The sequence below is a fragment of the Hydractinia symbiolongicarpus genome, chromosome 10 (assembly GCF_029227915.1).
Source record: "Hydractinia symbiolongicarpus strain clone_291-10 chromosome 10, HSymV2.1, whole genome shotgun sequence".
NCBI lineage: Eukaryota > Metazoa > Cnidaria > Hydrozoa > Anthoathecata > Hydractiniidae > Hydractinia > Hydractinia symbiolongicarpus.
In genome coordinates this window covers 9,999,900-10,012,952 of record NC_079884.1, presented here as the reverse complement: position 1 = coordinate 10,012,952, position 13,053 = coordinate 9,999,900, and the positions used below count along the sequence as shown (strand labels likewise).

At 33.2% G+C, this 13,053-nt stretch overlaps 2 protein-coding genes across 2 annotated transcripts; both read right to left on the bottom strand.

Annotated features, from left to right (window-relative positions):
* Positions 1-6,042: 6,042 nt before the first annotated feature.
* LOC130612845 (uncharacterized) lies at positions 6,043-7,605 on the bottom strand. Its single transcript, XM_057434189.1, has one exon. It carries the CDS (start codon positions 7,603-7,605, stop codon positions 6,043-6,045), a length of 1,563 nt encoding a protein of 520 aa, XP_057290172.1.
* A 2,147-nt stretch (positions 7,606-9,752) lies between these two features.
* LOC130612440 (calcium-binding mitochondrial carrier protein SCaMC-2-A-like) lies at positions 9,753-12,264 on the bottom strand. The gene is made up of 4 exons (XM_057433752.1): positions 12,212-12,264; positions 11,691-11,858; positions 10,693-10,840; positions 9,753-9,955 (listed from the first exon to the last, which is right to left on the bottom strand). The coding sequence occupies exons 1-4, from the start codon at positions 12,215-12,217 to the stop codon at positions 9,768-9,770; spliced, it is 510 nt and encodes a 169-aa protein (XP_057289735.1). The 5' UTR covers positions 12,218-12,264; the 3' UTR covers positions 9,753-9,767.
* Positions 12,265-13,053: the final 789 nt, after the last annotated feature.

Below are 13,053 nucleotides of genomic sequence, written 5' to 3'. Positions count from 1 at the left end.
TAGAAACTTTATTTAACTAACCAGGGCGGAGCTACCTACATTTTTTATAAATCAAATTAAAAATTGTCAAAAAGCTGGCTGTATCTGTCTCATTGTAGTTTTTGTTAGCTAGGGGTCACACTGGGTCACTCATATATATCGTAGCCTTATTCATACAGTAATCAGATATATAGGTGGTCAAGTGCCCAGATGCTAAAAATAGGATCATAAAAACTCATTTGTAATATCACTTAACTTAACAGTGCAGTTCAAACACCAACTTAGCCTTAAAAATTGCTTCGCCTCAATTTTGCATAGAAATAATTTTAATCTATAAAGTACAAAGTTTTGGCTGCTGCGAAATATAAAGTAAAATAACATACTAAGGTTAAAATAAACAAATTTAATGGAAAATAACTTTTTAAACAAATTTAGTGACTTTAACTGTTTTCGTCAAATATTTTCGGTTGCCAATTTTTCTTATGTCAATGTACCAAAATTACTATAGCTATCACAAAATTGTAAAAGTGGACCTTGCCTAAATTTATTCTTGCATTTTACCAAAATTAAGAACACAGTAATACAGTGTAACATGCTATTATATATATCCCTTCCTAGCTAGTTATGTAATATTTATATACAATAATTTCTAACGAAAAGTCAAAGCCAGTCATTATATCATTGAAGTGTGTATTTTATTTTCAGTCGATTTCATCATTGCTCTTTTTTATATAACTAGTTAGCTATACCTTGCAAATAAATCCTTTATTAAATGCTCTTCCACGTTAATCCATGTCAAACTTGCAGATCCATATATAGCTAGCTAGCTATAGCTTACTGTAAAAAAACTTCCTTTAAGTCTTTCTATAGCTAGCTGTAATTTTTATTTCTTCTTGCCAAAGTACACTGATAATGATAGAATAGTGTTTCTTTTTAACCATTACGTTATTCCTCACAACACAAAATGTATGGTATATGTAGCTTGCAACTTTAGGAAGCTAACCCCTAAAACAAACATCAAAAATATGTCTTCTCTTGCCTCTCTATAAAAGTCAGTAATTTAAGTTTTTTTCGATTCCAATATCTTACCTATGTCAATATACCACAAAGAGGGTTAGCAACACCATTTAAACGTGTTATTAAAAAGCAAAACGTCAGTTAAAGTAAAAAATTAGTTGAAGAAACATCAGACAGGATTTTGCATTTCTGCCTCTTTTCGCAGCACTAACAGAATAGTTGTGAAAAACTGACCATGAAAATTATTTGGGCTATCCAGAAAAATGAAAGCAAGCCAAAAATTTGTCCCTACAAAGCGCTTCGCTAGCGCCCAGACCTGCGCGGTATGAAACTCCGTAATGGGTTATTAGTTGTATCATTTAAATATAAAACCTATTATATGCGGATCCACCATTATTTAGTGATAGTAAACGCAAAACGTTGTCAAAAGGGAAAGTTTTTTTTAAAAAAACAAAAAAATGGATGAGAATGAATTAACTCAAAAACATCAAGGTAAAAACTCTAAACGAATGATCAACAATTAATTAATTCATTTCAACAATGTATTTGGCATTTGTCATGTCGTCATCAGGTTCAAAATGTCAAATAAAGTAAACTAATTTCTTTAACATACTTTCATGCTGGTGTGATATTTAACAATGAATAAAATATATGATAAACTAGAAGTATCTCCAAAGAATGATATTAACATTTATTCTCTATGTAATATTTTCTTCGCTTTTTCTAAACTCTCGTGGATAAATAAGCAAATGGATAAATGTGCTACAAGTTCTGATAATAAAATGCAACATTCCCGAAACCACTGTACGTATATATCTATGAGGTTCCAAAGCATAGAATCTCATTACCAAACCCAGTGTCCATCTTGTTTGTGGCAAATCAAGAATATCTGAAAATGGCAGTTCTCCATTACTTTCTTCTTCAAGGGTGAACTTCAATTACGGATCATGGCTGTTGATTTTGTGTAGCACGTCGTTAATATGGTTCATCTTTATATAATCGTAAATAATCATAGATCTTGCGAACAAGCTAGCATCGTCTTTTACGAGACTTTCCATCGTTCACTTGACCAATCATCGAAAGTATCCATCGTTGGTGAGCATTATTACGTTATAGAATTAAGTAATTCTACAAAGTTGATTTTATCAAGTAAAATGAAATTTTTTTTGTTATTTTCCATAGTACAATAATTGTGTACGTTCTTTGATAGCTTTATATACATGCACATTTGTATACGGCTGTTTCATCAAAGCTTATAAAGTGGTCTACGAAATTTGTTGTCTGCGATGTAACTCGCACTATGTCGGTCAATCAAGTCGACATTTGATCACCGTAAGTGTGATCAAGTGTGAATCGGTGTGAATCAGACTATTTTGAGCTTGGTTGGTTCACATGTAAATGGCTGCAACTGTATTTTGTCAATGCATGCAGTTAAAATAATTTTAAAAACTAATTCTCCACGGCAATTATTTATTTTAGAAGCTCTGTTTATGAATGAACACAAGAGTCACAATCTGGTGATTAAATTCTAATGTCATTATCTGGAGATGCTTCTAGTTTATCATTTGCTAGCTACACAGTATGAAAACATGTTATGTAGTTTGTATGATATGGATTTTGATAAATTAATTGATGAGTTATGGCGTAAACGAACTAGGGACGGGACGGACTTCTTTAATAACCAAAAATGAGAAACGAGCTGATAATTACAGTTACCTACATCAAGATCCGAAAATGTTAATTACGGTAATTAACTGTAACTATCAGCTCGTTTCTGATTGGTTAATTTTTATGAATTTCGGTCCTCTGCAATTATATAAATACATGCTCAACATCATTTTACTTTTCCCGATGGTGGGAGAAGGATCTCCCGAAACGTCGACTACTAAACTATCATGTTCAAGAAATGATAAACTTTCCACAGTAATATGAATACTGAACAGACAAACCGAAATAATATCTCCACACAATCAGTTTGTTATGATTTGTTTCTGAATTGCTCTACGTCTACGGTAAACATATTTATCCAGCCTCACTTTTAATGCAGAGTTATTCCCGCCAAGGTGGTAAGCAGAAGGTCATGTTTCACGAAGAAAGTAAATAAAGAAAAAAGGTTATACTTTTATAATAAAAAAATACGAAGTAAATGGAGGTTTTTTTTAATAATAAGTAGAGAAGAATTGATATAAGATATTTTAACCGTACACCTTTTTAATTCTGATTAGTCAAGGGATTATTATTTTAGTTTTTAATTTTTGCAAATCCTGGTTGTTAACACGCGTGACATGTTAAAACCAATTTTCGGATTGGATCAATTCGGAGTTTTCACTCTGTTTTTATAATTTAATTTTTCCCAGATATATTGCTAATATATGCCTTCTTAAAACAATAATCCACGAATTGTTCCTTAACATACACTAAAGTTTGGACTCGCAATAAATATATCCACGGTAAAAAATTTTCAAGGTTAATTCTATTATTATGTTGGGTTTCTACTTGATTGAACTTATTTTCGACTTCTTTTTTATATTTGGATACATTTAGTTCGAACTGCAAGGAACATTCATGCTAGAACCAAATTTATTACACTATTTAGTACTACAATTATTTATATAACATAACTTTAAATAGAAAAATAAGCTAACAAATAATCAGAATATATCTTGTATGTACAAAGCAAGTCCTTCATTTCTTCCTCCCTTCAAGTCTTCTTAATAAACGTAAAACTCGTTTAATTTTAACTCCAATTTTGTTCACTGGAGCTGCTTCATCTTTTCTGCTTGTGTAGAAAATTTTATCTATATCTTTTTTGCGTTCGTTTTCGCGCTCAAACAATGCATCACCACCTCTTGTAAATGGCATTTTATACGGTGGAATGTTTCTTATGCGATTGTTGTAAAGTGGTTGATCTCCTCCACGTGGTTTACTTTTCATATCATGAAATGTATTCTGATGGAAGCGATCTTCAACTTCGGTGTCATCCCTATGCAACATTTCTATCAGTTCAGGATTTTGAACACGTCTTAATATTTCTTTTTCTACATCCTGTAGTTTTTTTTCTTCTTCATACACCAACTCTGTTTTAAACGTTTTTAAATTCAACATGACTCCACACAGTAAAAAAGCGAACAACATTATGTCGGATTTTTGTTGTTATCCACCACAATAATTTTTTTAACCTTCTAACGGATAACTTCTGTCAAATTCTTCGACGATTGAAAAATAACAGTTGAGTGTACCTATCGCCTCATGACAAAACAAACAAAAATTTCTTCGTTATTTTTTTTTGAATTAACGTCGCGTTTTATTTTTACTTTGTACAGAGTGCGAGAGAGAGAATCTAAGTTCCGCTTTATTTTGTTTGTGTTTAGACGATAAATTGAATTTCACAGAGTTTCTTCGACAAATTTCACGGTGATACATACTATCTATTGGGTGCATATTTGCCGCCTATTTACAAGAACAAACGAAATTAATTCGACGGGGGTCTTTTCTCTAGTTATAGGTACGAATAAAATAGCGTGTTCGATTACAAATTTGCTAACCGACAGGTAGCGGTTATTGTAACATGGTCATTTGAGTGACCCGGAGTCAAAACGCTGGATAACCCAGAGCTGAGATTTTAACTGCAGGTAAGCCATGTCACATATCGAGGTGGAGAGCTTTAGCACAGGTATGTGACAAATCCAGTGAAGTACTTACAGTAATAGAAAAGGTTTAAAAAAACTTTCCCCGCGACTTAAGTTGAAATAAAAACACCAGCTACAACCTGTTGTTACCAGGTCATGGCTAAAACAGTCAGCCAGCATTTTTTTATTTTGTTCATCAATTTCCCGTGGAAGTATAAAAATTAATTGTCACTGACACCTCGCTTAGTACAACCATGTCCACTAGTCCACCTAAAAGCATAATATCCTTTTTAATAAAATTTTATCGCAACTTCGGTTTAAAAAAAAAACACAGGAAAAAGCTCGTCATTATCCGTCAAGCTAAATCAATCACTCAGGATTTTTTTTTTTTTTAGAATAAGCCAATCAATAAACTTCAGACTTTTGTCAAGTTTATATTACAGTAAGACGTGCGGCTGCCCCACTGCATTTAGCAGAAAAAAGATTTTTTGAATATTATATTGCAGCCAAATGTATTTGGCTGCTTTCACTTTTTAACCACAGCTTAAATAGCCAAAATCCCAGTTGCAGTTCATCATAGTTCTGATCATTGCTTCGGCTGCATATCGAGGCCGCGAAAATATTGAATTGGTTTTTCATAAAAATTAGACCCCATGTTTGCTTTACTATGCCAATCACAGCAAAGTCGGTAAAAATATATCGCATTTGTTACTTAAAATTTCAAGATTTCGTGCGTGGTTAACACGACCCGCTTTTTCGCCGACGTACAAAATACAAAAAGTCATTCAGTTTTTCTCATCAAATTTCTTTTTAGTCATAAAACTCACTAAACAAGAATTAAAGATCATTAACGGTAGGCGAACGACAGCCAATTATGGGAGGGAAATGAAAAAATCGAGGATAGAATACATAAAAGTTGTTTGAAATTGTTTCTGAAAGAAAATTTTGCGGAATTTAACATTCTTTTTTGCGACTTTGGTGCATATTCGCTACATTGATTCTACGGAATCGTGGTATTTGCATCAAATCGCAAATAAGACCTTAATACCTTATCGGGGAAAAAAACCCGGGCTTTAGGTTATTTGGGGAGAATTAATAGTTGGGAAAATTTTCAGTCACCAATGGGTAACAAATCAAACTGTTTAGAAAGAAAATATTGCTTTGTATGTTCTTCTTTGTTCTCTTTTGTGTCATCATTAAAGTTCATTAGTTGATGTAGTTTAGATTAAACAGAAAGAAACTTCGGGCATTTTAAGAAAGAACAGGTCGGTGGTAAAGGTCTGTGAAATAAAGTTAGTCAGAAAAAAATTTTAGCTAGGAAAAAGTTGGTAACGTTTTTTTAATTTAAAAAATTAGTTCTTAAAAATATCCCTTTTCTTACAATTTGTGTAACAGTCCTCCAATCAATAAAATGTCGTCATTGGTTGTACATAAATGTTCGGATTTTAATTGGATCGTCTGTACCAATACCTCGTGTATAATTTCGTCCGGTGTATGCTGGATATTTGAACGGTATAATTGTGCATTTCAGCAAATGAATGGTGAATAACTTTACAATTTTTAAAGCTAAGTATTTTCCTGGACAATCTCCGTTCTCAGTTGACGGAGTATTCGAAATATGACCTCCGAATGTATAAATATACTGTTCTACTTGCTCCCGGGGTCGATGGATGGAAAATTCATCGGGTTTTTCAAACAAGTTCGCATCACGTTGCACTGCATATACATAACCGCAGAGGAGTTCGTTTTTGTTGACTTTAAAAGTACCGGATGTTGATTCTAATAGAAAATCTTTTTCTGCTCTCCCAAACTGAGTTACTGCAGGTGGGAAAAGTCTTAAGATTTCAAGAATGAATGCATTGATATAAGTTAGACTCTCTAAAGTTACAGGGTCGTCTGTTTTAGTTAAATATAAATTCGCTTCAGCCTCGAGCAACGTTCTATCGCGTTCATGTAGCCTGGCTATGGTTGCTAATGCAGATAGGATCACATTTTGGCAGCCACCAAATGCATTAAAAACAGTCATCCATATAATTTCTTTGACAATCTCTTTATCACTTAAGCTGTCCGATTTCACAATTTCTCCCAAATTCTTAATAGTGGGCGTCGCTTCAAGTTTTTGAAACAATTTGTCGGCAACGCTTATTTCATCTTCATCTGTCAAATCAAATCCATATCGAAATTCCATTGTTTTTTCCAACCAATTTTCCAAAAGTTTCAGATCATCAATATTTTCACCTAATAAAATTTTGGTTATCACGCTTGCAACAGCCTTTTGAATAACTTCTTCAAAATCAAGAGTCATGGCAGACTTTTTATTCAAATTCTCAATTGGTTTCAGCGATCTAAATTGCTCTGCTATGATCTTGTTCAAGTCCTCGAGCGAGTGAGTACTGGTAACATGCTTCACAACTTGCAAAGCTACGTTTTTCTTATATCTGTGTTCTTCATCATTCGAAAACATTGCTGGTACGTAGTTTCGTAATATCACAGGGTTATAGTCCATTGTCCCAAATCCTAGCATTTTGTCAACCTTGTCAGGATCATACAACACTTGCAAGCCAACGTGATCACAAATCATTATTCTTTCTTCCTCACATTTTACTTTGTACACACTACTGTTGTGTTTTCGCATTTTGTTGAGAAAAAATTGATGGCCTCGTCGATTCATCCTCATGATATTCCACGCCGAGAATCGTTTTTCTCTGGGAATGTTTTTAACTAATGTAGTAGGAATCAGGTTTACTCCCTTAGAACCAAGCAGCGGTGATTGTCCAGTTGGAATTGAATGAGCATAAGGACATATTGAATTTGTGCTCCCGGAATTTGCAATGTTATTGTCTGAATGTCCATCTTTTTTGTCTTCTTGTACATTATTATTTCTGTTCTCTCCTGTTTCATTTTTTTCCGCATCAAAAGATTTAAACTCTTTTACGTTGATTAGTGAAACTTTTTGGTTTTCCTGTATCAGGTACGACATCCTTTCACAAGCGGTATGAAGAAGCAAGAAATGTTTTCTTGAATACAAATAATTTATTATATAAACTTTTTACCGAGGGTTATATGCCAGTCTCAACTCGTATGTTGTCTTTTTTGTTAGGATTCATATATACATATATAAAAGTTTAATATCAATATCGTGCCAGCATTCTTTTACACTTGTCAGTGTATTTCTGTTACAAAACGTACAACGAAAGCCTCGTTTACACTATCTGATCAGCAAGTACATAATATTAGCACAAGCGAAAGTCTGGTTGCGACTAAGCCTGAAAATTGAACGTTTATATTTTTTAACGATTTTATAACCAATCAGAATTCCAGTAAAAGAGCGCCATGGTTTCAAATAGAACAAATTTTTTTAAGTTTTACCATTATTCTGTTTGCTACAATTGATTGTCATAGTGTAATTGCAGCCTAATTATACAAATTGGCTAATAACTCCCAAGCGTGCTAAATTTATTTGCACATACAGAGTGAGTGGGATATGTGAGGTTCTTCATAATTATTTCAAACAAATTATTTTGTACTGTCATCTGAGTACACCAACTTGTTTCCCAGATCTCTAAAGCCTGTCATAAGTTTTTTTACTATACATAATATTATAACACATCGAAAAGAAATTGGAGTATAGGCATGCTTCTGTATACTTTTACAAAACAAAAATTTTTAAAATTTTCAAAAATCATGAGAAAACCGAGAAAGATGTTGAAAACAGTAAATCTAAGCAAATTTGATATAAATTTAAATCTCAAAATATATCAAAAATTAACATAAAGTAAAAAACTGAAAAGATTAAAAATAATGCAAAAAAGTATAAAATCTTTGGTGTCATGGTGATAAATATGTGCATGTAAAAAACGTGGTGTACATCAGTCAGCATTATATAACTTGTGGAAAAAAAATATTATTAAAACGTAGGAGTAATCCTAAGAGCATACCTTAGCCATAATTCATTGCACGTTCTGGTCCAAGTACAGTATCCCCGAACAAACAACTCTTGCACAGGACCTGTCTACTTTCTTTTATACGGGGAAGGATGTTGATCCACAAAATATAAAAAAACACACAACAAGCTCTGTGGAATAGTTTGTTTGAAATAGTAATAAAATCAACAGTGACATATTTATCAGCAATATAAGATACAATGACAATAAATAAAGGGTAAATTCCTAACTTTTGCGATTAAGTAACATTTTGAGGGATTCACTGATCCTTGTTTGGGTATAATGACCTAGCCACGTAACGTCCTTTTGTTGAATCGTAAGTCAATGATGTCTGTTTGCATGAAAAATAAAAAATCTTGCCTAAAATTATTTTTTAAAATTCTAGCCTGAAATGCAGACTAACAGCAATGGTCAGTTTTTTATAAATCTATTATTTGACATGTATTTTTTGTTATTGTTTGCATGAAAATATACAAATTTATTACTATATTGACACTTTGAATTATATCGGCAAAATATAGCCATAATACACCAACTTAACAAAGCGCCAATCCAACAAATCTTACCAAACAAATTGGTATGCCACTATTCAGCGCATATTTTATAGGGAAGATTCCATTTTACTGTGTTTGATAAAAAAGGACAAATCCACAAGACAAACGCCCAAAAACGAATAAAAATAACAAAGTAAGTAGTACGTAAATGGGCTAAACTCCAGGAAATTTTACGCCCTTGGACGTAAATAGGTGATAATAGCTGAAGAGCAAACTCTTAGGAAACTCACTTAAGCTTTTTAAGGAAGATAATCCATAATTAACCACTATAGTAGATAATATAACGATGTGCGTACATGCTTTAATCACATTTTCTCAATCAAATTAACTTTTGTCAAAAGTTAGAGATAGCATAACATGCTACTCTTTGTCCAACTAATTTAAATAATGGATCAGCTCAATCTATTTGACAAAAAACACATACGAATAAAACATTCAACCTCTCAACTTTCACAAAAAAAAATTTAAGGTTAACAAATTTTTTTTTAACATAATATTAACAATTTACAACCGTTGATAATTTAAGCAAAAGGTTCCAACATTGAAGATATGCACTCCTCTTCCTGGTTTTGGTCCAACATCATACGCAATCCCTATATTCCCTCTTCTCTCATACCCTACTGACTTCATACTACTGAAGCGTGTTATTGCTGGGAAGGCATGCCTAATGCTTGCCGCATGTATTCATACATTATATAGGTGATAGTAACGGAAGGTAACACTTTAAGGTAACTTGGGACGATCCCTCTGTACAATCCACTGTAGCCTTGCTCTTTGACAATTGATTTAAACATCTGCACCATACCAACAGGAGCAGCGTTGATTGAAGATGCTGAAACAGTGAAATGATGTTTTTATTGCATATCTTATGTGACAGAATACAAATGTAAAATGAATGTTCGACATACCAATGCCAAAAGAACAAGCATGTTCTCACATAAATTTGAACATTATTCCTTATTTTTTATTTTTACAACCTCATTTTATACCACTTTGCAGTACCAACATAAGTTTTTCTTATTTACACTCTGCGAACGAGCACCATAGTTTGAAATAGAACAATTCTGCAAACAAGCACCATAGTTTGAAATAGAACAATTCTATTTCAAGCTTTACCATTATTCTGTTTGCTACAATTTACTGTCATAGAGTAAATGCAGCTTGATTAAACAAAATAGCTAATAACGGCCTCCACTTATCAATTTAATTTCACAAGTGGGTAGACCAAAAAAAGTTTTACCAAACGAAAACTTGCTGATCACAAGCCTCTTATTGACGCCATTAGAAGATTTCAAGGACAGACATCAATAAAGGATGGTTATATGTTGTTGTTTTTATATTCTAAACTATTGGTTTCAATAGCATTGCGAACATGCTTTGCAAGCCTGCACATAAGAAAGTTGCTAAGACAGGACCAGCCTTAATAGTGCAATCGCAGAAAATGCAAAATGATGAAGAATTGATAACAGCCAATCAACTAAGCATATTTTTATATGCTCGCGACTTTAAGTTAACCTTTCACATAATACCAGGTACAAAATATATTTTTTATATATAACGACTACTTACAATGCGCTTGCAGTTTTGTTCGGACCAAACCCAATGGATAGCTAGCTGACTGTGCAATAGTGGCTGATGTAAAAGCGCTTAAGCAATATACAAAGCAATTTGGTTTTCGTTCGCCTGAATAGCTATTAATCCAGTTATTCTTCATTGTCTGAAATATAAAAATAGGTATCAGTTCAGTAAAAACAAAACAAAAAAAAACAGTATTTGTTGACGTTTTTATGAAAATAACTCCACACAAAATTTCTGATTTCTAGGTCTGTCACATTTTTAGATATTGACACTCACAAGTGCGCCCAAATTGTGAGTAATGAACATTGGAACTTGAAATATAGATCATATTTTATTTTATCACGAGTGATCATTTACAGACTGGCAGCCTTGTGGTAGAGCATTCGTTTCAGTCCAGAACTTTCAGTACAAACAATATGCTAGTTATACCAAAAACTATAAAAGGGTTGGGTTATCCTTTCTGCTTAGCGTTTCTAGTTAAGCGATTTCTCGACTTCCATAGTTCAAATGAGAGCTTTAAATGCACTAGGACCCCCTTTGCAGGCCCCTCATTGATAACATTAGGAGCTGAAGAGGCTATTAAAAGTAAGTAACAATAATAATTCACACAATTAAAATTTTTCGTTATTTCGGCCGTTTTACCAGTAAAAAGCGGAAGATATGATTTTTGATTTTGGAGACAAAATTTGATCGGAAACGGAAGATGATAACGTCATTGCAGAAAAATTAACAAAAGTTTATCACTGTGATTCTGGTCTCATAGCTACGACAACTTTGTAAAGTCTGCTTACGGATGAAAAAGTTTATCAAAATTTATGGCGAAGAAAACAGAATTTGGAAAACGTTGGGTTCAAAGTTCAAAGTGGTTAAAAAAAATTTAAAATCTAAAACTTTTTTCATATTTCCTAATCATAATTAAAGTTAAGTTTTAAAGGTAAAGTAAGAATTCCATTTCGGCTAAATATTGTAAAACTATCGAATGTATTTACCTCATAGATACACAAATCAATTCCAGCGTAAGGTATCATGCCGAGTAAAGCAGGTGTCATTCCCCTGTAGAAACCACGAATTCCATCTGTTTTCATCACCGTCCTTGCACAGTCATATATGCCATTGTATTGGTTGGTCTTCGCAATAGCAAGCTTTGTTTTTATAACCTGGAATAATGTTGTTTTTTTCACTATCAAAATAACAACGGTCTTCTTTCGATACCAAGCGATTCAATAAGAACAAATTATGTTTGACAGAGTTTCATTACTAGGTATTTTAGAAAACTTTGAACCACATGATTAATTTGGCCTTAAATGGGGAATGTTAATGCCGCAGGATTAAAATTAAATGTGGATAGAAATGTCTTTTTTTAATAAGAGGGCAAAAGAGAAAAAAATGTCCAGAAAAGAAAAACATTAATGAGTTGTCAATTTTAAGCAGTTGTGACACTTTATTGGCACTTTTTCATGCATGTGGCTTTTCTAGATTTCCTAGACTTTCTTAAAAAGGTTTTACGTACTTCCATCGGATAAATGGCTGCTTGAGCTGTTATACCAGCAAATGCTCCAGCTGCGAAACGTTTTTTAGCTGAGATGATTCCATCTTTGTTGCTCTTTATATGTTTCTTCACCTAAACGAAGTTGCGACAATCGTTACTTGTTTGCGGCAAATGATATCAAGCGAAAAGAAATAGTGAATCCCCCCACCCCACACACAACAATTAATAATAATCACTATCGCGGAAATTTACTTACCTCTTCAAATATAAATAGCTTAATCGACATTTCTGGACAAACTTTTACACAATTCAAAAAATTTCCGCGCCACATAGATTTTACTCCTCCCTCCGTCAACATGTACTTTACAGTTCCTCTCATAGTACCGGGTGATTTGCCGCCGGAATGCACCTAGATAAAAGACAAACAGTGAAATTGAAACTTCAGCACATGTAAAAACAAGGCTGAAATATTATTATATAATTTATTTGTTCACCTGAAGCATGACTTTCAGTCGATCGATTGGAGCTGTAGAGGATCTGGACACTACATGAAACAGGTTATAAAAAGAGTGATATCTGGAAAAAGTTATATTTACATGGTGGCTTACATGAAGATAAATTGTGCATCTTACCAAACGCTGACGCCCCTCCCGCCAAAAGTTGTTTCCACCACATACCAGCCTTTTCATTTCCGCGTGTTGTACCATCCAATGTTGATGTATTGCCGCCATATTTACACAACTAAAGCGTATAGGGAATGAATAGATAAATAAATAAACAAATATAAATATTAAACAATGAAACGAAAAATATATACCATAAATATTTACCATTTCCTGATTATTCACGCATGCGTAATGTCC